We start from the raw sequence: 22,917 nt of genomic DNA on the forward strand, positions 1-22,917 counted from the left end.
AGTTTTCCTGGGTTCTTTGATGCATACCCAGTCTCCTTCCTGGAAGAACACCCGTTTGGTTCCGTTTCTTTTGTCGTAGTATGTTTTGTACTTCTTCTGCTTCTCCTTTATAGTTTTATGGATTTGTTCTATGTCCAATTTTTGTTCTGTGTTCATTCTCGCTTCACCGGTGTCCAAAAAGATCCATGCCGGTCTTAATTGGTTGGTTGCGGTCCTGCCCCGCATCAAGGTGAAAGGCTCTATGTTGGTGGTGGAGTGTGGCGTTGTTCTATATGCGTACAGAGCCTCCTTGAGGGTTTCTCTCCAAGGCATGGCATTGGCCGTGGCCAGTTGGATGACGCTTTTTATCAGTCTGTTCATTCTTTCTACCAACCCGTTGGACGTTGGGTGGTACAGTGACGTAGTGATGTGGTTGATCGATCTTTTGTCAAGGAATTCTTGAAATTCTGACGAAGTGAACTGGGATCCGTTGTCTGAGACTATATCCCTGGGGTCACCTTCCCTATTGAATATATCTGTTAAGAAGTCGGTGATTTTCTTTGTGGTTGTGCTGGTATCTACCACACCCCATTCGGTCCATTTGGAGGTGTAGTCGACGATCACGATGATGAATATTTTTACTTCCTCCAGGTTCTCGAAGGGACCCATGATGTCTATTGCCAGTTTTGACCATACCTGTTTGGGTGTTTCTACCGGCTGAAGTGGGGTTTTCCTTAGTACTTTCGATTTGTCACTGGAAGCACATGCGTTGCAGTTCTTTACTGTCTCTTCCGCCTCTTTCCACATGTTGGGCCACCAGTAGCTGTTCCTTATCCTGTTCTTTGTCAAACTCCTTCCCAGGTGTCCTTCATGGGCTAAATCAAGTAATTTCTTTCTGAGGGTCAGGGCTGGAATCACTCTATTTCCTCTGAAGATGTGATTTTCATTCATGGATATCTCATCTTTGAATGGGGTGAAATTTGCCAACTCCTTCCCTACACCAACCCAGTCGTTCGTTACAGCTCTTCTGATTTCCTGTTGTTCTGTGTCAGCTTTGGTGATGCGTATCCATTCGTCGGAGGGTATGGCAGAATTTACAGTGGCTATGATATCTTCTTCTTGATCCTCACTTTCGACATCTTTATTATCTTGAATGGTAGATAGTCTCGACAAACAATCTGCTACTTGATTTAGTGGACCAGGGTTGTAACAAATTTGAAGGTTGTATTGCATAATGTCTAGAAACCAACGCCTTATCCTTGGTGATATAAGGTGTGGCAATTTGGATTGTAGGATGTTGACTAAAAGTTTGTGATCAGTCTTTAGGAGGATCGGTAGACCCCATATTAAGTTCCTGAAATGTTGTAAGGCCCATTTGACAGCCAGAGCTTCTCTCTCGATGGTGGAGTAGTTCAATTCAGCACCCCTTAGTACTCTGGATGCAAATGCGATGGTTACGATGTTACCGTTCTGTTGTTGTTCCAGTACTCCACCAAGGCCAATCTTGCTGGCATCTACCGACACTATCGTTTTAGCTTTATAATCAAACATACTAAGGGCTGGAGCTTGGTTGATGTCAGACTTGAGGTTCTCAAATTCGTTCCTACATTCTGTGGACCATTCAAATCTGTTGGATTTCTTCATAAGATTTCTCATGTTTTGTGTTCTGTTGGCATAATTATTCCACGAATTTGGAGTAGTACTCCATCATTCCTAAGAAACTTTTCAATTGATCTTTGTTGTTGGGCTCAGCTAAACTCAGTATCGTGTCGAGGAGTTTTTTCTTGGGGCGGATGCCCCTGGCGTCGATGGACTGACCAAGATAGGAGACTTCATTACACTTTATATTGCATTTCTCCAGTTTGAGGGTGAGTCCACTTTTTTGAATTATCTGTAATACGCCCATTAATTTGGCGTCGTGCTCTTCTTCAGTTTTTGCTGATATGAGAATGTCATCCTGGAAACATTGTACTCCATCGAGGCCACCAAAGAGGTGTGACATGAGCCTCTGGAATACCGCTGCGGCGGAAGCAAGCCCGAATGGCATTCTGTTGAACATATATGCTCCCAAAGGTGTGACAAATGAAGTGAGGGCTTTTGAGCTGTCATCTAATGCAATTTGGTGATATGCTGAGGAGAGGTCTAAGGTGCTGAAATAGCTTGCAGGTTTCATGGTCGATAGGAGTTCGGCTATGTTAGGAAGTGGGTGTCTGTCAACCCATATATTTTTGTTTAGATCTCTCAAGTCAACACACATCCGTATGGAATTGTCCGGTTTCTTTATGAGAACGATGGGGGCAAGCCATTCAGAACTCTCTATGGGTTGTATGATGTTCTCATTGCAAAGGCGTGTGAGTTCATCCTTGAGTGCTGCTTTAGTTCCAAAGGGGATTCCACGTACTCGATGGACCACTGGGATGGCTCTTCTTTTCAATATGATTTTGTGTTGGAAACCCTTGAGCAGGCCGATATTTTTGCAAAACACTTTGGGGAATTGTTGAGCCAAGTTGGACTTGATGTCAGTGTTGCCTTTGAGCATGCTCAATATAGGAACATCTTCTCCTGGGTGGATTTTCACTTGGAGAGCCGCTTGTTCTTCCCATCCTACTACTGAGGAGCCGTTCTTGGCCACAAACAACTTGCAGTACGCTTGTCTGTCGTGAAACTTGAGTTTGACCCATGTGTACCCGATGATGTCGATGGGGGTTTTTCTGCATCCTGTGGCTCTCACAGAGGAGTTCCGTAGATCATGGACTTTGCCAGAGAGCACTTTTACAAAGGTCTCAAGATCCACCATGGTGTATGGGGACCCTGTGTCTACCATGACCTTCAAGGGTATATCGTTGACATACATGTTAACCCACGGACCGCTCCACTCTTGGAAGGAGGTCACTGTGAGGATCTGCACTTGTGGACGTGTCTGGTTGATGGACAACATGTTCTCTGACACTTGGTCGTAGTCCACTGTCTTCACAGACCCATGTTTGTTGAATGGTCGTCTGTTGGGGTTACCGGATCTTCCTGGTCTCCCTCGGATGTTACGGCAGACCTTGGCGAAATGACCCATTAAACCACATTTGTAGCATTCGACACTATTAGCAGGGCACATCTTCCCCGCGTCATGGCGTTTATACCACCCACACTTATGACAGCGCGTGGGGTTTTGATTGTCATATACTGAAACCCTCCCTCTTCTGGAGTTACTTCTGTTTCTTTGAGGTGCACTCCTCACGGCCGCTACTAAGGCCCCATCATGTTCAGATTCCGAGAAACCATCTAAGCCATCTATGGACTTCACCTCAACACTCTATTTTATGACCAGTCTCTCCTTCATGCATCAGTCCCCGAATTCCATACTTCTCACTATTTCAGTGGCTTGATCTAGTGAGGGATTCTTCGTTTGCCACAGTTTTTGTTGTATGCGGGGGTCTGCTACATTGAGTACCAACTGGTCTCTCAAATATTCATCTCCAACACCAGTGAAATCACACGTAGACATGAGCACTCTGAGGGAGGCAATGTAAGCATCAACTGGTTCACCCTTTGTCTGTTTTCGGGAAAAGAACTTGTACCTCTCCAAAACTAAGTTTGTTTTGCTGCCAAAATGTTTGGTGAGTTTTGCCAAAGCTGTGTCGAATTTCCGGTTGCCGTCACCCTCTGCATGATCTGGCTCAGGAAGTGCCCTGAATATTCTTAGACCTCCGGCCCCTATGCAGTTCAAGAGGGTCGCTTCCACGAGGTAATTACCGCCACCAATGGCTCTGAGATAAATCTGGAAGCTATCTAGCCATTGCTCCCAGGGGCATGTTGGAGTACCGGGGCAAGGAAGAAACTTGGTGGGGTGTGACACGTTCTGCATAGTTGGTTGCGGGGAGGGTGTAGTCACTCTGCCTTTCAGTAACTCCTCTTTGTGATCCCAAATGTGCTTGGTTGCAGTATTTGATGTTTAAGTCTGTTATTTGCACTAATAGTCCTGTGCACAGAGTTCTTGGAGAAAAGTGAGACTTGTTCTTCTGTGTTTAGCAATGTCTTTCTGTGCTCTGCTCACTGTTTCCTGTGACCTATGAGGCTATATGTATTTGGGGCTGCTGAAATGGTGGTTATGGCGTTTCATTAGCAACCAGGTCCCAAAATGGGATTGCGTCCATCAAAGAGGCAGAGGCTCATAGTTTGGTTATTCTCCACCCTTTGCCAGTCCAGATCTGGAATCCTGTCTATGGCAGGCTTTCTTGTCTAAGTTGAACACCCTTTTTTTTTTCTTTTCTGCCCCCTGCGGCCAGTGGGGGCACTGTGGTGCGCGACTTAATTTTTTTTTTTTTTTTTTTTTTTTGGGGCTCTTCGATCAGCTGATCAGCAGCTGAGAATCCGTGGCGCCGTTGCCGTGAAAGCCGATGTGGGCAAGATGGCGGTACGTGGGGCACGTTGTGAGGTGCTTTCCTCACATGGCCGTTGGTATAAGATCATATGATGCGCGTGGAGCGCTAAAGCTGTTATGGCCAACAAAGTTAATAAATGTGTACTTGCTGTGCCGTTCTGCGACTGTGCCGGCGGTCCCTCTCCCTTCTCACCAGGGGCTGGAGAGGGGAGGGCAGCAGGAGCGGCAATGTGGGGAGCCGCAGGGAAGCCGCAGGGCCACCTCTGATGCTGAATGCTGGCAGCAGGACGATCAGGGAAGCTCCGGGGGCCAGATGCGCAGATCACCGGAGAGGGGTTCCTCGTCACCAATGTGACAAATGAGGCTGGAGGCCAAATGAGTAAGGGGAAAGAGCTTTATTATACGGCCCCCGGAGATGAGGAGGGCGGTTGGGCGAATGACGCGTTACTCCCGAGCCTGGGGAAACCGGCGTTCCTCACTCCGGGTGGAACGAAGCAAATTATGACATCACAACAACCCCACAGAACAGTGAGGAAACCAGTGAGACTCATCGAGCAAATGTGATTCGACCTTTTATGTTAAGCGCGGGGGAGGTGTTGCACGTGAAAGAAAAGGGACACAGCCCCTTTAAGAGAAGGGACATGCACCAAGGAGGGCGGAAGGGGAGGGGCAAGGGAGAAGGGAGTTAGTTAAGATGTAAGATAGAATAAAGAAGGTTAACGTTGGAAGAGGCTCTGTGTGTTATTGGAGTGAATGTTCATGGACGAGAGGGTGGGAACCACATAACATGCTGTTGAATGGTCTTGACTTCTTTGGCAAGGTGGGGGATGACACCCTGAAGGGAATCGAGATGATATACTCATCAAAGTCCCTGAACTCCCTAAAGGAAAGGCGCTCTGTACATTAGGCCCATGGATTTTGTGTTTGTGGCTCAGGCTAATCAAAGTCTGCACAGAGGACTTGTAGATCACTTCTGTGGGGGGGCTATAGCAATGTATGTTTCCTTTTCACTTTTATTGGGGAGGGGCTACAATATCTCCCAAATGATTTCCTTTACCTACACACTTCATCAGTCTAAAAGATCACCATTTACAAAGAAAACCACGCACGTTATACTATCTTAAAAGTGATGTAAATATTGATATATATATATATATATATATATATATACACGTTTTTTGCCCCCAAATTCCATTTAAGACCCTTCTCCTGCCCCTGTATGTGCTCTGGAATGCATTTTTGTACTCGCATTGGTTGCAGATTGATGGAAGGAGATTGTTTTTGCAATGCGTAGAGTCTGCAGAAGTGAATGGGGGAAACGTTTTAACTGGTTTTACGCACTTGTCAACCTTTGAACCTTCCAGTTGGGCTGGGCTCTGCGGTACACCCAAGTGCTGAATAATTAACTCGGGTTCCTAATTTACCTTGTATAAAAGGTGTCTTTACATGTGCACTTTTATTAACGTTTGTAGAGCTCTCAAGTTTCCCAATCCCATGCGTGTGGAAGTCATCCAGTCCTGTTGTTCCCTTGTAATTCTGGGACGTGTGGTTTTCTATTCAATTTTAGCAGTTGCATCATGGTTAAGTGTAGTCAATACATGCCTTCTATATTTTAATTAAAAATAAAATAGTAAATTATTGATGTGGGTTAGGTTGCCAACCATACATGAAGCCTAGTTTCCGTTTGTTAGACAAAGAAATATCTTTGTCGAATAAACCAAAAGAAAATATAAAAGTGGCAACTGTCAAGTTAGTTTGACGAATCCAATATATATTTAACATTAGTCGGGTTGTATTTCATGTCAACAGTGTCGGTGCTGTGCACTTTTTCAGTAAATTATTTAGCCGTATTTCATGCTCCCATGAGCCTTTATTTTACTGCTTTGTTTTTTTTCCTTTCCATTTGCTACCGCTGTGTTTGGCCTTCACTTCTTGTGGACCCTGGCCCTGGCTAGTTTCGCCATTATCGCATGGTGGTACGAATTGACAGCCGCCATTCGTGATTTAGGCTAGTCCGTGAAGTAAGCAACTCTTTTACGGTGCTCGTTCGAAGAACCAAATCCATTGGCGTCTAGTAAGCACAGTAGCTGTGAGGGGATTGCCCTCCATCACACACCAGATATATTTTGTATTTTATTTGTGTAGTGCCATCGCCAAAGTGCTTTGACAAGAAACAGTTCAATGTAGTGGATTACATAATGAAGTTACATATGAAATTTGAGGCATGAATCGTAACTAATTAGTCTTTCAGGCGGAACCTGAAAAGAGAGATGGATGAGAGTTGCCAAATAAAAAGAGGTAGATTGACTAGTCTTTTGGCGCAAAAAGCAGGAAAGAGCAGAAACGAGAAGGTGCCCAGGGAGGTGGGGAATGGAGAGAAGAAACTGGATTGAGATCTTGGATAACAAGTAGGGGAGTAGAACGAGACGAGAGATAGGAGGGGAGCAGACCCTGAAGAGATTTAGACGATACTTAGAAAGGGGAATAGAAGACGAGATTTAAAGAACAGCCATTGAAGTGAATAGAGAGACAAAGAAATGGGATTACGAGGTGGAATACCAATAAGGAAACAAATAGGAGTTATGGGAAAAACGCAGGGTAGCACGCTGATAGGTGGGGGGACAAAGAAGGGAGGGACAATAGTCTAGAGAAAACAAGGGCAGAAATAAGAAGTTTGGTGGCATGAAAAGAGGGATCAGGACATGATTTCCGGATGTAAAAAGTTGATGGCGGCAAAAAAGGGCTGTAACTGAGAGGAGGAGGAGGAGGAGGAGGAGAGGGCAGAGTCAAAGATGACAACATAATTGCAGGCAGAATCAGATGGGGATAGAGGATGGGGATAGGTGAATGGATAGATTACGAAGGAAAGAAAAGGACTTTGGTTTTAGTAAAGTTAAGATGAAGATAATTGGTCGTAGTCCAGGAACGAATGGCGAGCAAACAGTTGGAGACGCAAGAAGAGAAAGTAAGAGTAGGCATTGAATGAGTGAAAGAAAGGAATATTTGCGAATCTTTCGCATAAAGGTAGTGAGAGAAACCAAACAATGCAATAGGGGGGCAGTAGTATAGTATACAGAGAGAAAAGAGGAGGACCAAGTACAGAGCTCGACATAAGCCAAACTTTAGAGGAAAGGTTGAATTAGCCCAAGAGAGTGTCATCAGAAAGATATAAGCAAAATCAATCCAGAACAGAATTCCCAAAACCTAAGCGCGAGAGAGTAGAGAGGATGACAGAATGGCCTATTGTATCAAAAGCTGCAGGTAGAGCAAGAAGGGACGAGTGCTTAACGTATCAAGCCGGTAGCCCAGAGTTAGTAACATAGAGGAGAGCTGTCTTTTGTAGAACTGTGTGGACGAAGCCAGATTGATTAACAGGATAGCGAAGCGGTTAAGATGAGCAGAGATTTGGACCTAGAGGATACACTTGAGAAGTAAGTTTAGATGTATGATATGATATAGCATTTATAATGCGCCTATACACAAGTGTTTCGAGGCGCGACGAGGCAAGGGAGGGGGAACAAGGGAAGACAGTAACAACAATCCTACTAGGCCAGGTATCATTCAGATTGCGCAAGTGCATGGGGAGGGGAAAAAGGGAAAAGTGCGTGGGGAGGGAGAGGGGAAAGTGCAGTACATGGGATAATAGATAACAAGATAAATAAAAGGCCACTGGTGGCATGTGCAAGGAAGTGCAGACATAAGTGCTAGTGGGGGACAGTGGGGATACAGAAAAACAGTCCCCAGTGCAGGGGTTGCCAGGGAGGCAGTGCAGGTCGGCAACTGGTGGGGCCTGGGCCCGAGAGTCAGAAGGGTGGCCAGGTAACCAGTGCCGTTTCAGCTAGGAATTTAGCAGGGGAGAGGGGGAGAGAAGGCAGAGGCAAAGAGGAAGGTTTTGAGGTGCTTCCGGAACTGGAGATGGTTCTCCTCAAGTTTCAGGGAGGCAGGAAGGCTGTTCCAGAGAGGGCCCACGGCTGAAGAGAGAGAAGGCCTTGTGGACAATAGAGGGTTTTGAACTCAATCCTCATAGCCACTGGGAGCCAGTGAAGAGATTTCAGTCCTGGAGAGATACGATCCCTGGGCTTGAGGCCAAGGAGAAGTCTAGCAGTCCTGTTCTGGATCAGTTGCAGAGGGCCGAGAGTAGAGGCAGGCAGATTTAGATAGAGGCTGTTACAAAAGTCCAGCTTAGAAAGAACCAGGGCTTCTTCTGGGAGAAGAAAAGGAAAGGAAGTATACCTCTGAGGAGGTGCAGCTGGTAGTGTGACTTCTTAGAGACGTGAGAGATGTGAGGAGAGAAGGAGAGTGTGGAGTCGAAGATGACTCTAGGGTTTTTTGCTGTGCAGGTGGGAGCAGGAAGAGGGCCAAGAGAGGCCGGCCAGAGAGCTGCAGGGAAGGAGGGAACGTGTGCGCCGATGAGTAGAATCTATCTTACTGGCATTAAGGCAGAGGTCATTGGTGGCACACCACTCATGGATGGCAGACAATCAGAGATGAGGGAAGGAGAGGAGGAGGCAGAGGGTAGCCTGAAAATGAGCTGGGCGTCATCCGCATAGCACTGAAAGTTGGGGCAAAGAGCGGCGAAGCGGTGGTCAAGGAGTGCCAGGTATTGGTTGAAAAGCCAGAGAGGGAGGTTAGACCCCTGGGATACACCACAGGTAGAGATAAGGATATCGAAGAGGAAGGACCCAAGTTGTAAATGGGAGTAGAGAAATTGGATGGCAGTTTGATGACAAGGAAGAGCCGACTGTTCTTTTAAGAATCGGAAGAATAGATGTGTGCTTGAATTCAGCTGGGAATATAGCAGACATTAACAGTGTTACATAGGAGTGTCAGATATGGAAGAAGAGCAAGATAGACCTTGGGTATTAATACTGATGGTACACACTTCAGCAGCAATGGGTTGAGCTTGGGTGAAATTGTGTTGCATTGGCTTCTGCCCTTCAGTAGGAGAAGAATGAGTAGAGGCTAAACCGCCCACTCAACCCTCACACTTCTGCAAACCAAGAAGCAACACAATCCTAACGATGAAACATGCACAGTTAAGTGATATACCTGCCTCGCTTTTTTGTGATAACATGGGCATGGGGAAGGCTATACTTAAGAGGGGAGTGGATGTGGGCTAGTAGCAACCCAAGAAGCAAAATATACGGTCCAAAATAAAGGAATGCCCAATCAAGTTTCTATACAAATATCTGTACGTGGGGCTTGCTCCGGTGAGGAGGATTTGACTAATTTGTAGTGTTGCTCCCCTTCTCTCTCCGGCATGTTGTACCTCACTCATCTCAACTTCTCTTTGCTCATTGCTTTTGATGCGGGGAGCAGAGGACTATTCCTCCCTCGTCTGGATTCAGCATTGTTCTTGGGCTCTGGGTCCAACACGTCCTCAGCGTGGACACACCTTCACCTCGGACTGGGTCTGCTTGGTCCTGGTCTCACTGCAGTTGCATGGCTCGTCTCCTGCTCAGTGGCACCTCTCTCCTTGTCCTCTCAAGGCATGCACCACAGTTGCTGTTAAGAGCAGCTCCGCCTCCAACTAACACACACACACATCGAAGGCTCACGTCTGTGTATTCCTTCTCCACATTTAATGCTGATTACGCTCTTATTTTTGTCCCATGACCAAGAAGGGACATGTTGGATATGATCAGCTGTCAAGTCCTCATAGTAACCAGCATTGCCTTGAGACAAATGTTTGTAGATATTTTCAAGATTGCTTTGAGTTCCCTGGTTAAATGAAACATCTTCCAGAATTCCCATGTATGCAGCTGTTGTTTTCTTTACAAGGAGTTCCGCCCAGGAAAGGGAGTCCTTGTTCCCTGGGGGGAAGTCACTCCCAGTGAGGTCCCACTTTCCCAAATCTCAAGGGAGGGTTTTGCTTAGCAGACTCACCTTCCTAGCCCAGAAGGGGGTGCATCCCCCCACCCCTGGCCCCCCTACACCCACCCCTGGGAAGAAAGGACACATACTTCAGATTGGTCACATCAGCCATCATTGGCTGGTATAGTATTCCTTTAAAAGCAGGATCTTGTGATCCTTCCCGGAGTGACGGAGGGAGGGATTGCGTGAGCCAGCCTAATTTTAGTAGGTATGCCTTTTGAGTGGGTAGAAAGGGGATTTCTTGCTTTATAGTGTTATCCAAGTCTGTGGAGAACCTTGCTGGCTGAAGTCAAGTCTTGTTTGCCTTGTTACTTAGTATGCCGTAATGTATCTGTGCTCTAGCACCTTTGGGCATTCTCATGCGCAGTATGAGATTACCATAATAAATGATCTCGGACCTAAATAACTGGGCAGACTCAAAAAATATGGCAAAACACTACTTTATTATCAGCTCAATAAAGTAGGGAAACCCGGCGAATACCAAATCCTAGTATACAAACTCTCAACTACATTTCAGTTGCACAAAGGCTTTAGACCTTGATGTATGTCGGCTACGAAGTCATTCTACGTGGCAAATGAAACCGATGGGACGCAGGGATTTGTTAGGGGATCAGATTACCTATAGTTTCTATTAGTGTTAGTAACATAATTGGCTTCCCTTTATCTGGCAAGCATGCCTGGAACAACCTCTTAACTACATATAATACAGATTACAGCAGCAGCGGATTGGCTTCTTTCAACAATGTATGCTCACCATTGGATAGGCCCTCGTGATTGGTTGGCATTCTCTCCCTACCTTAGATATTCCTCTTGTTAGCAGCATGTAAGCACAATGAAACCCAGGTGCAGAGAACGTCCGACTACTGCCCAATTAGTCCACCATTTCTCATCAGGCCTCTTCTTTATACTTGACTTTGCTTGATGTGCTTCCCTGGAACTTTCAAGGGTGTTAAGGTACATGGTTATGTTAGTCTGGGGCTTATGAATAGACCTTGTTTCCTGGTCTTATACCACATGTAAAGAGACCATGATTTTCTGCGTTTCTGCTTATACACATTTACTACTCCTCTGGTTACTTATCTACTTTGTATGTATGGTTTCTTCTTTCTCATGTTTACTTTGCTTCTTCAGTTACATCCTCATTCTTTAAGTATTCTCATAGAGTTTCAGTGGGTCATCGTGTTTTCTGTTTGACATCACTTTGCACCGATCAGATTCCCTTTACAGCTCTTTGATATCCTAGCGTTTGGAACTCTCCTGCTTCAGTTCGAGGGTACATTAGACATGGTTATCTGAGTACACAATGTCTCTCATACACTCGATGCAGCATTGGAATCATACCTGGTGTCATGCACAGTGTCTTATTCTTCATCTAATATATCGGAGGTGAGGGGGTGGGGTTCTATCAATGACGTGTATGTCTGCTTCTCTACATATCATATTAATCATAGACCCAAACGTGTTGCAAACGCTACTGGATGAAGTAAAAGGTTCTGCATTGTTTTGCCGAAACCATGACGTTGTTGTAATTTACTTCAACAGCATTAATGCGTTTTTTTAAATGGGGGGGCCAAGGGTCCGTTGTCCCCCTAGCTCTCAACACACATAAAAATGTACTCCCCTATGAAGTAAATTACAAAAAAAGTAATTATCTTTGTCGAAAGCACAGTATTCGGATGTAAACTGCTCATGTTTCTAAAATGCTGCTGACACATCACTTTTTTCTTTCCACAGGAAAGTTAAAAAAGCTGTCCATCTTGAAGGTGGATCAGAATCGGCTCATGCAGTTGACTGAAGCTGTTGGAGAGTGCGAGAGTTTAACTGAACTAATCCTTACAGAAAACCAGCTGCTGGTGAGTATTTACAGTGGTACTATGTGAGCGTGCACTATCCGTTACATCAGGTGACCCTTGCTGGTGCCCTACAGCTCCTGTTGCTTCACTGTATTTTTCCTCTTTATCGTTCTGCTACCAGGTCATGCAGTCGCCTAGGCCTCCATGCTTATGGGTAAGGAGTTGGGGGGTTCTGCAGGCTGCAACTGCCCCAACATAACACATTTAGCTGGCTTTCCACTGCAGTGCTATTCACCCCACAACCCCTTGCAAGTACATTAAACTTCTCTTCTGAAAACAGAGAAATGTGACACTGAAGTGCCTCACCTGGGTGAGTCAATGGGCCTCATTACGACCCTGGCGGTAGCTGTGCCTGTAATTGCCCATTCCAGGGCGCCGGAAAAAATTCTTCCCCACTTGATCCCCATAGGGCGCAATGGGAATGGGGAAGCCGGATGCACAGGCACCGTCCGGTGCATCCGACATGCTTTGCTCGAGGTGCAGGTACGGCCACCAGGTCAGACCTGGCGGCTGCAATGGCACCCGCGAGCAGAACTCGTAGTTTGCCGATCCAGGGACTACAGTACCGGCAAGCTTACTGGTACCATAGTTCCCGGACCAGCAAACTAGTAATGACACCAAATGTTTCCCAAAGTAACTGTGAGAAGAACAGCTATGGTAATATTTTCATGTGCAAATCCAGAATAAAACCAATAAATCCAGTTTGCTATTCAAATGTGTACCATCTCTGAAAACCGTTTTCAACTGTGTTGCCACAAAATATTATTGCTTTTTAAACCACTACATTTATGCTTCTGGGCACACACACAGTTCTTTTTGTAGAATTTGGAAATACTTGCATATATTTGCCAAAAAGTGACTGTAAGCAAGTAACCTTATCACACTGCCTGTTTTTAAAGTGTGTCTTTTAGTCTTAAATGCACAGGTGTCAAACCTGGCAGACTTCTATGGCTCAACACTACTCTTTCAGTTTATAAGTATTTGTAAGTTTGTTTGTTTGGTTTGAGATGTGTGTACTTTTAAAGCCATCTGTATAAAACCATCTCTATAAAACGGTTATGGTTGAGCCCCCCTAAATCAAAACATCAATATGTGTTTATACTAACAAGTGCTTAAAAGATGTGGTCTAGTGCTAAAATTGGAAATTGTGTTGAAACCCTATTTAAATAAAATGTGTGATCTTTCTTTATCATGGAATGTTGAGCTTTAATCTGACTACCACCCTCTATCACATAGTGCCTCCCCGTACTCCCTCTGGCCTGAATTCTCTTCCATCTCCTTCAGTACTACACCTCCCAAATTACACCTTGTCTGCACTAAGAAAACCCAAACGTGTCCTTGGAATTGGAGCCGAGAACGAAAATGCAATGGGGTTTCTCCTGCCCAACAGAGGTGAGGTACCAAAAACACCCAACCTCCCAAACCCAGGCGAGCCCCAGGCGAATGGTTGGGAGCAAAACCCGAACTGAGGGGGAGAAAGGACTACATAAGGAGAAACGTGGACATTCCCTCCAGGTAGATTTGGGAACAGAATTCCCTGCCACATGAAGGAAACCACTGTTACAAGGAGAAAGGATTGTAGGAGAAATATGGCCGTTCTCCTCAGATCGCATTGAGAACAGAACACACCGGCACACCAAGGAAGCCACAGGGATAGCGAGCCGCTTGCTGCTGCCATGCTAACTGACTGTAAAGGGGGTGGGTGTAAAGTATTTTTTTAAAGCCTCATTGTTGTGTAGACCAGACCGTGGGGAAAAGCAGACAAAGATTGGTCATTTGTGAGGTTAGCACTTAAATCATCGTGAGGGCGAGGGAGGAGTCTGCACCAGCAGGGCTGCAGTCGAAAAGTGAACAGAATGAGAGGCAGGTTGAAGGTGGTAGGAATGATGTTACGAGGTGTGGAGGTGGCCCCAGAGTCCAGACAGAGGATGGATAGTGGAGCGGAGTGTGGAAGAGTTGGTGGCAGAGTAAGAGCAGAGTGCAGGTGAGAAATTGTCGGAGAAAGTTCTATCAGTTATACATAGGGTCATTTGAGGAGGGGTTTGTGCAAAAGGTGAATATGAAAAGAGTGAAGAGGGGGGAAATTAGAGAGAGTGGTAGTGTTTGGTAGGAGGGAATGGAGAGAGTAAGGTGCTGGTGGGAGTAGTGGGGGAGTCGTTAAGTACGAGAGGGTGGGGGAAGAGGTAGTTAGAAGAGATGGGCATAGGGTGTGTGATAGGATTACGGCACAGAGGTGTAGCTCGAGGAGACTAGTGAGTAGAGGGGAAAAGAGGGGAGATGAGAGTAGATTAGTAAGGGGGAGGTGAACAGGGAACCATATCCCTGGAGGGTGAGCAAGGCACCATATCCCGGAGTAGAGGGTTGAGTAGAGCAAAGGGAATAGAGGGGAAAGGGTGGGGTGTGGAAAGAAGAGCAAGAGTGAGAGTCTGAACATCAGAGGGACAGAAAAGGGAGGGAAGATGACCGGAGGGAGTGAGACTGGATAGGAGAGAGAAACAGAGAGTAGAATAGAGAGAGTCGGGGGAAGGGAGAGAATGAGAGCAGTTGAGGGAGAAACGACCCGGGCGACTGAAGTCTGTGCACTTGACTCGTCAGTTCCTATTAAGAAACCTTGGGGAGGGTCAGGACAACGCTGGAAAATTCCCGGATTGAGTTGCTAAATAAGGCTTTTGCATTTAGGCATTCCTGGCAGGTAGAATTAGATGGGTGTCATTCATCTCTAGCTAAAAGTCTGCGGCTAGCGAAGCCTGCATTAGGGGTGTGGGGGACCAGGGGCGGTTGAGATGGGGAAACCTTTAGTGCTACTTTTGACCATTTTAAAATGAACACCCTTGAACCTCTTTTCCATGTTTAGGGCCATCTGTGAGAGCAGACAGCAAAATGCAGTAGTATTACATGTTGTCTGAAAGCAGTCCTGATCAAATATAAGAGTAAGGCGCATATATTTGTGCATTGGGGGATGAGTGAAAGGAGAGCATGATTTGCTCCTATGGAAAATGCCTATGGAGTTAACGGGTAGTGGAAACCATGAGGACTGAGGTAGTCTGTTTTATCAGGCTGAGTGACATGCCCTTACCCAAGAGGCCTCTTAGAAAAATTCAAGTTGGGAAATCTATCCAGTTACCCTTTGGGCCAGTCTGCCAAGAAAAAAAAAATGGGTGTGAGGACACTGTATCGGACACAGTCATAGGGCTTTCCTTAGTTGGTGAAATTGGTTGGAGGCGAGGGTGTTTGGAAATCGGAAGACTGATGGTCTGCCTCCTCTTCATCAGTAAGGGTGGGGGACAAGTCAGTTACTTGTCAGACAGCACAACATACATCCGACATTTCTCAACCCATTTTGGCCTATTGGGAGAACTTGCTTATTCGCAAACCTCTCGAATAACCTTATAAGCCAGTCTGTCCCAAATGGAAACCTGTAAGAGAGTACTGAGATGGAGCATTGTATCTGCTGTTGGGGTGGAGGGTTGAAGATTAAGACTTAGAAAAAGCAATAATGTCTTGCATCATCTAGGGTGGTGGGAGGGCGGCATGTAAGTGGGCTAGATTGAGATTTGGTAGAATTGAGTGACTGCCCAACAGACAAGTGCTTTCTTAGTGCTTGTAGGGTTTGGGCAGATCCAGTCATATGTTAGATCTTCCTGTATGTGATTACCCCTGCTCCACCCCGATCCACCTCTTTGAGAGTGTCCTCGCGCTCTATTTGGCATTTAGGGTGTCCTTGGAGGACAGCCACCCTGCTCTGTGAGTGACTGCTAGGCTGCGAATGAATGGGAGAAATCTGCATAAAATCTGAATTTGCCTCGACTAGAGAAGCCCTGCACAGTACGCCTTCTCCCCTTGGGTTGGTGGGACCAATCGACCCCAAGACAAACTCATCTGGAAATGCTCTCGGAACTAGCTGTACTTCCATTGCTGCTGCAGGAACAGATTGCAGGGAGAAGAACACCAGAATCAAGTGTGTTGTCTTTAATTCGGACCGAGCACCAGGAAGATCCTCCGGACTCCCGTGAAGCAGGACTGACCAAACCTAAGCCACCTCAACAGTGTGCTGGACCCCAGATGCAAGGAAAGTCCATAGGATATGTGAGAACCGCAGTGGTGCTATTCGCCAGAAGCTGAAACCGCAAAGTGCTACTGATCTGACGTTTGCCCATTGCTGACGTCCTCCCTCTTTCCCCCATGACTGAGGCCCAGGAACAACAGGATCTGCCATACTACTAGAACCGGAGCCTGCTGCAACCAATTTCTTCAGACCAAAGGTACTGTAAACTAAGTGCGACTTGCCTCTTGTCATTTAGCCTTGCTAGCTCTCAGTTGAGACTTTTCTTTATTGCTTTTGCAGAGTTGCTTGCAACTTTGCCCCTCACAAGCCTCCCTGCTTCTGGCCCAACAGTGATTTCATTTTCTACAAAAATTTCTAAAACATTGGGCAAGACTTTTTACTTACCTTCATGCAGTGCTTCAGTTCCCCTAGACTTTTGCTCAACTGACATTGGCTGTCCTGGCTCCCTGAAAGACTGTTCTAACCTCTGACTTTATACTTTAACTATCCCTCCAAAATGTCACACATTCTATAACTTGTGTAGATGTGAAAGGGTTAATTTACTTTGCATTGGGGTTTCAAAAGTACTTACCTGCTCAAGAATATTTGTTAGCCATTGTTTTGTCCCCAAACATTTTTCTTTAGACACCAAACTCAGCATTGCTCTAAATGTACCAGTGATATATAAATGTCCACATTGTCCTAGTTATTTAAGTCACCTCGGGGTGTAGGAAGTGTCTGAATGCAATCCCAAATGGGTATCTACTGATTTATTTAAACAGAGTGTGTATTTCTGAATTATATTTTAAAGTGTTACATATTTGCTCCCTTCTACGGAAGGCTTATTCAACTGACTGTTAAATTAATAAATAATTGTTTAATCAAGAAACCTTGAGAGCGTTCATTTGGATACTTGTCACTGTCAATCCCTGTGTAAAAACCTGACAGCTCACATTGACCCCTTTTGAGATGAGCCTGGCTGCTTAGTCACTCTACCAACTTGTGTAGAACATGCTTATACCGAAGGTTGGGTTAACTATTGCCAAGAGGACAAGGCTGGTGCAGTCTCCCATGGGGTACTGCATACAATCTTGACTAACACTTCTGAAGCTTGGCATCAATACTGGCTTAAATATCCTTTAGCAAGGACATATAAATGTATTCCCTTATGCCAGCCTTGAAGAATTTACTTCAACAGCAATTTCCTTGTCTGTATTCCTTGCTATTTTCAACCTCGTATGGGGGTTTAAAAAGCCCTTGTTGCTGCTGTCGGCTGTCTTTTCATTTATTGTAGACGTTGGAATGTGAAGCAAAATTGATAAGACCAAATAGGATTATCAGCACCAAAGCCCCAGGGGTTACATTAGCCCCTGAAACGATGGATAGCAGAGACCAAGGTCTGCAGCACTGATGACTGCATTCTCCATGCTAATTATTGCCAGACCACGGTCTGCGCTTGCGTTTATTCATTTTTTGTTCGCTTGTTAGGTGCTTATACAGAAAGTAAATACTGTTTCAAAGTGCCCACAAGAGGGGGGGAACAAGGGGATGAGAACAATTAAAATAAATTAAAAACATATTAAATACAGTCAGTGGGTGGGGGAGACCAATCTAAATTGCCTTGTGAGTGTTCAGAACGTGCAAGTGCAGAAGGGAGGGGGAATGGGATAGGTGCTGGGTGCACATTGGTGAGCAAAATGTGAAATGCAATGTGAGGTGTGAGCTTCGAAGGATGGATGTTGAGCCGAGGCAAGTGCTGAGGATAGACAGAAGCTGGGGCTGACTCAGTGTGGGAGGTCAGGGCTCCTAGGATGCAGAATGACCTTGAACTACAAACAAGCAACTGTAAGATTAGCAGAGCAGAGGGAGACAGAGGGAGGGAAGGAGGAAAGTCTTGAGCTTCCGTAATTTAAGAAAGTCCTGCTCAAGACAAAGAGGGACGGGGAGGATGTTCCAAAGAAGGGAGACAGCTGAGGAAAGCGATCAACCTCCTGTCCCTGTTTAGCAAAACGCTTTACACACAGAGTTGGTGCCAGAGGAGCGCTGAGGTCTAGAGGGGAAATATTTAGTAAGAGTTGCAGATAGTGTGGTCCCTGGCCCCAGACAGCCTTGTGGATGATGCAGGGGGATTTGGGGCATCCAACAATATGGCTGAACTTCTCAAATTCTTCAGGGAACTAGCCAACTATTCCACAGTATCCTCCACCCCTATTCCTTCTTAGGCCCTCTGCAACACACGCTACTCAATTCACCACCAAAACTCAGGACATCCTGAACAGCCTTGTCACTAACTTTCTCAACTCCACCCCTTTGGCCACTCACCCTTCTCCTTCCACCTTCCCCCATGTCTCACTGGAAGAAGTCACCAGAGTTGTCCGCTCCTTGAAGGTCTCTTCTAACAGGTTTCCCCTTGCTCATCCATAACCATCAAGGACAACATTAGCTCTCTTGCCCCTGCACTCGCTGAGCTCTGTAACCACTCCTTTGCAACTGGTTATTTCCCCTCCTCTCTCAAGCACTCTTGTGGGCCCCCTCCTTATAAAACCGTCAGCAGACCCTTCCTGTCCAGCCAACTAATGCCATATGTCCATCGCCCAGTTCCTGGGGAAACTGCTGGAGAATTTGGTTCTGTCTCAACTGAACTCACACACTGAACTTGTTTGTCTCCATGACCATCAATCTGGATTCATGGAAACTGCTCTTCTGAACACCCGTGAAGAAGAGGTCGCATCCCTGGATTCCCACTCGCATCCCTGGATTCCCACTCTCCTGCTGTCCTCCTCCTTCTTGATATCTCCTCTGCATTTCACATGGTCAACCACTCCATCCTCATACAAAGGCTCCACAAACCCTCGGTATCTTGGAATGGGAGCTAGACTGGCCGACCTCCATCCTAACTGACCGCTCCGCCTCATTCCCTAACTTTTGTTACATGTGCCTTAATGTGGGCCCTTTGCTTGGCACAGATAGTCTGTATTGCCTTTGGAGCAGATGGCAGGCCAGTTTGTCAGAGGGTGAACCTGAGGTTTTCCACTTCCATTCCGCAGCTCTGCACTTTCGTTTCAGGGCGACAAGTTCAGAGTCTTACCAAGTGTTGCGCTTGGAGACAGGTTTCAAGGGGATCCTCATGACTGGGACAAGAATGTTAAGGGTGTTGGTGATGGACAGGTGGAAGTTGCTGAGAGCAGTGTCAGTGGTAGAGACTAAGTTGGAGGTGCAATGGGGAAAAAGGTGGAAGTGAAAACAGCCGATACTCGTTTCATCAGGCGGATGTACGTGAACAAGGTTGGCAGGGCTTTTGGAGGAGTGGTCACAATGCCATAGGGACCCAGGTGGAAGGATACAAGAGTGGTCAGACCAAGAGAGAGGGGTGACCTGGGGAGATGAGGGAGGTCTGAGTGGATGAGGGTGTCCAGAGTGTATCCAGCAGAGTGGGTTGGACCAGAAGGGAGAATGGAGAGGGATCGAGGGGTGCAGAGGTCGATGAAGAGTGCATGCTGTGCCAGGGGAGTCCAATCGGATGTTGAAGTCACCCAGTAGGAGCCGGTTGGAGGAGGTTGAAAGTAAAGAGGAAGAGAAATCAGCCCATTCAGAGAGGAACAGGGAGGTAGCACCTGGGGACCAGTAAATGGTAGACATTGTCAGGGTGGAGGAGGGAGAGATAACCAACTTGCATACCAGGCTCTCAAAGGAAGAGTAGAGCGGAGTGGGTAGGATGGAAGAAGGACCCCACTTAAGGAAACCCGACTGCCAGCACAGTGAGGTCAAGGCTGGGAAATGTTAAAGCCGTTGGGTAGGAGGGAATCAAACAGTGACTGAGCTGGCATTGAACCATGTCTCAGTAAGAGCAAGAATGTTGCGGCCAGTGTCTTCAAGTAGGAGGCAGATGTCAGCAGAGTGTTCGTTGTCTGAGAGGGCGTCAAGAGTCGCCAGGTGGAGACGATCACTACCTTTTGAAGGTTTTCTGGGATGGAATACAGGGGCTTGGGACTTCAGTCAGAAGAGGGATACAGAGGGGGAAGCAGGGGATAGGCAGAAGGACAAAAGTTAATGACAGATGGCATGATATTATCAAAGAGGAGGTTGGCCTGAGGACCCTGATCCAGAATAGTGCCAGTGTGGTAGACATTAATGATGCAGCGTGAAGAGAAGAAGCCCGCCAAGAGGACTTCCCACTTGGTGCCACTATTAATGGGAGAGGATGTGGAAGGGGAGAGAGTAAAGATGAGAAGTCCATAGGTCTGGAGAGGGGGCCGAGAAGAGGCTATCAGTGAAGATCTCTCTGGAGGATGCACTGACACGGGTGTCTGCGATGGGAAGACCAGGATTTGCACACAGGATGTCATTTTTTTGTGCTCTTTATCGTACACGTTTTGTGACGGGGGGGATAGGTGATAGTGTAGCAGTTAGAAATGATTAGAGAGATGGTGAGTGCCATCTTAGTGGCAGAGGATAGATGCGAGAAGGGAAAAGAAAGGGGGGGGGCGGTGGGCTGCAGTGCACAGTCCTGGCCCTTACAGGCGGCCTAGTAGTTAAGAATGGCAGAAAACAAATGCACAGCAATAGGTGGGATGCAGGATTCGATTTTTTAAAAAAAATATTTTAATAAAGGAATGCACTGCAGTGCACACAATGGATGAAAGATGTGAAAGCACACGCACTTAGAACTCGCGTGCATCCGCAGGAGTTTCACTACCAGAATGTATTAGCAAAAGACAACTTTGTGAAGTGCATATCACTAACATGATAAATGGAGCAATGTACACAGTCTGCTAAACAATGCTCGAGGCTTTTTCCAACAAGTGTATGCTATCCACCCGATCACCTCCATAGAATTTGCTTCTTTTCAGGACGTGGATATCAAGATCCCGGCCCGGCACCCGGCCACCTTACATCTGCTTCTTGGAGTGTGAGCCTCATGTGTTTTGTGGGCAAGGTGCCATGCACACGATTTGCATGTAACGTCCGCGGGAGCACCACAACGTCTACCCACCTAATCTGTCCCTGCCCCTGGTGAATCTGTCTCAGCGAATAGACCAGCCCCTAGGAGGGAGCCTTAGCCAGGGCTTCATGAGAGGGAAGCCATCTCGTTGCCTCTGACTCGTCTCCCCCCCCTAAAATCTAACTTACTTAAACACGCACAATAAACACACTGATCTACATTTGCGAGTTAGTTGTCCTGAAATGTGGGGGCTACTTATCTTGGCTTATTGGTGCATTATCTGGCTAGTTATTTGTTTTGTGTGAAACTAAGACAAGGAAAATTATGCACCTAGTGGGAAGGACAGGGTCCATTCAGGCCATTTGTAGGATTTTCACCCCCTCTGCCCCCACCTCTGTCTCATTTGTGTATGCGTTGGCATCTCTGGAAGGGACAACACAGAAAATGACAATACAATGAGGGACCTCAGTTTTTGGAACTCGCGTGCTTCGGCGAGACTTTCATTACCAGAATTTATTAGCAAAAGACAACTTTGTGAAGTGCTTATCACTACCATGATAAATGGAGTAATGTTTTCAGTCTGCTAAACAATGCTTGAGGCTTTTTCCAACAAGTGTGTACTATAAACCCGATCACCTCGATGGAATCCGTTTTGGCAGAGAAGGTACAGCAATTGAAAATGATTTGTTCAGGGCCACACACTTGTGAAGTGGAAAAGCTGGGATTTCAACTCGTTCTGTTATTTAGAGCCTTGACTGACCACATATCATCTTCGCTTTTGTTAGCAAAAACGTATAATAAACCAATCTGACAAATATATACATCCTTGTAGAAATACATTTAGCAAAATTAGTAGGATTGTACTCATTCCGAGTGGGAATGTACAAGTTATAGGAATGCTAAGGAATGAAAAACGAATTCTTCTCTTGGTTCTGAAACCAAATTTGAAGACTGAAAGGAACACAACCGCCAGATTGTAATTATGCACAAATTAAATAAAATGTGAAGCGTGAATAACAGAAACCCCTTCTTTGTCTGTGACATCATAGAAATTAATTTGTTTGAAAGTATTGGAAATGGCATTTTTGTGGCTCATTTTAACTTTTGTGAGCAAAGATGTAGAATTCTGAAGTCAACTAGTGGAGATGTGTGGGGGCCTTCATGAACCAAGCTCTAATTTTAATTAGAGTACTTGCTGGCATTCTCCACTGAGAGCTGCCTTTTCAAATCTGCATAGATATTAATGGGTTTGCATGGCCCTAATGCCAGTTTTGGGGGAGTGGCCTCAAGGACACTGCATCCTATTTTTGGATGCGAGTGGAACGCTCTGAGCGGTGCACAGTTGGCCCAGGACTCCCGCCTTTCCTGGATCTAGAACTGACTGTGATAAGAATAATTTCCATGCTTTGAAAAAGAGAGTATAATTTACAGTAGAAAGCCCTACTAGTTGTAGAATCCTTTGGATTTTTTTGTACGGTTTGCCTCCAAACTTGTAACTCTCATGTCGCAAACATGTTTGTATTTTGCTAAGCACATTTCAGTATACTAAACATTTAATTTCAACAGATTTTGCCAAAGAGCATCGGAAAACTTAAGAAGCTGAACAATTTGAATGTAGATCGGAACAAATTGATGTCTTTGCCGAAAGAGGTGAGCAGCATTGCTGGTTGTCAATTCACTTTCAATTTTTGGAAGAATGTAATTTCCACAACTGTGCTTGTTATTTTTCATTTTTGATGCTTTTACAGTGTGAGGCGTATGCAATCTATTGTTATTCCCTTCTTTAAGATGGATGTGCTTCAGCTCAAATGCTAAAATGTTTCATCTTATACAGAGAACACTATTTCAA

At 45.9% G+C, this 22,917-nt stretch overlaps 1 protein-coding gene across 1 annotated transcript in view; it reads left to right on the forward strand.

Moving 5' to 3' along the window:
- The window catches only part of LRRC1 (leucine rich repeat containing 1), a 694,627-nt gene that overhangs the window by 540,186 nt on the left and 131,524 nt on the right, over positions 1-22,917 (forward strand). Inside the window, exons 9-10 of the mRNA XM_069606135.1 lie at positions 11,963-12,081; positions 22,635-22,718. Of these exons, the coding sequence (XP_069462236.1) occupies positions 11,963-12,081; positions 22,635-22,718 (203 nt within the window). The remainder of the gene's footprint in view (positions 1-11,962; positions 12,082-22,634; positions 22,719-22,917) is intronic.

This window comes from Ambystoma mexicanum, chromosome 4p (assembly GCF_040938575.1).
Source record: "Ambystoma mexicanum isolate Mex_15411 chromosome 4p, UKY_AmexF1_1, whole genome shotgun sequence".
NCBI lineage: Eukaryota > Metazoa > Chordata > Amphibia > Caudata > Ambystomatidae > Ambystoma > Ambystoma mexicanum.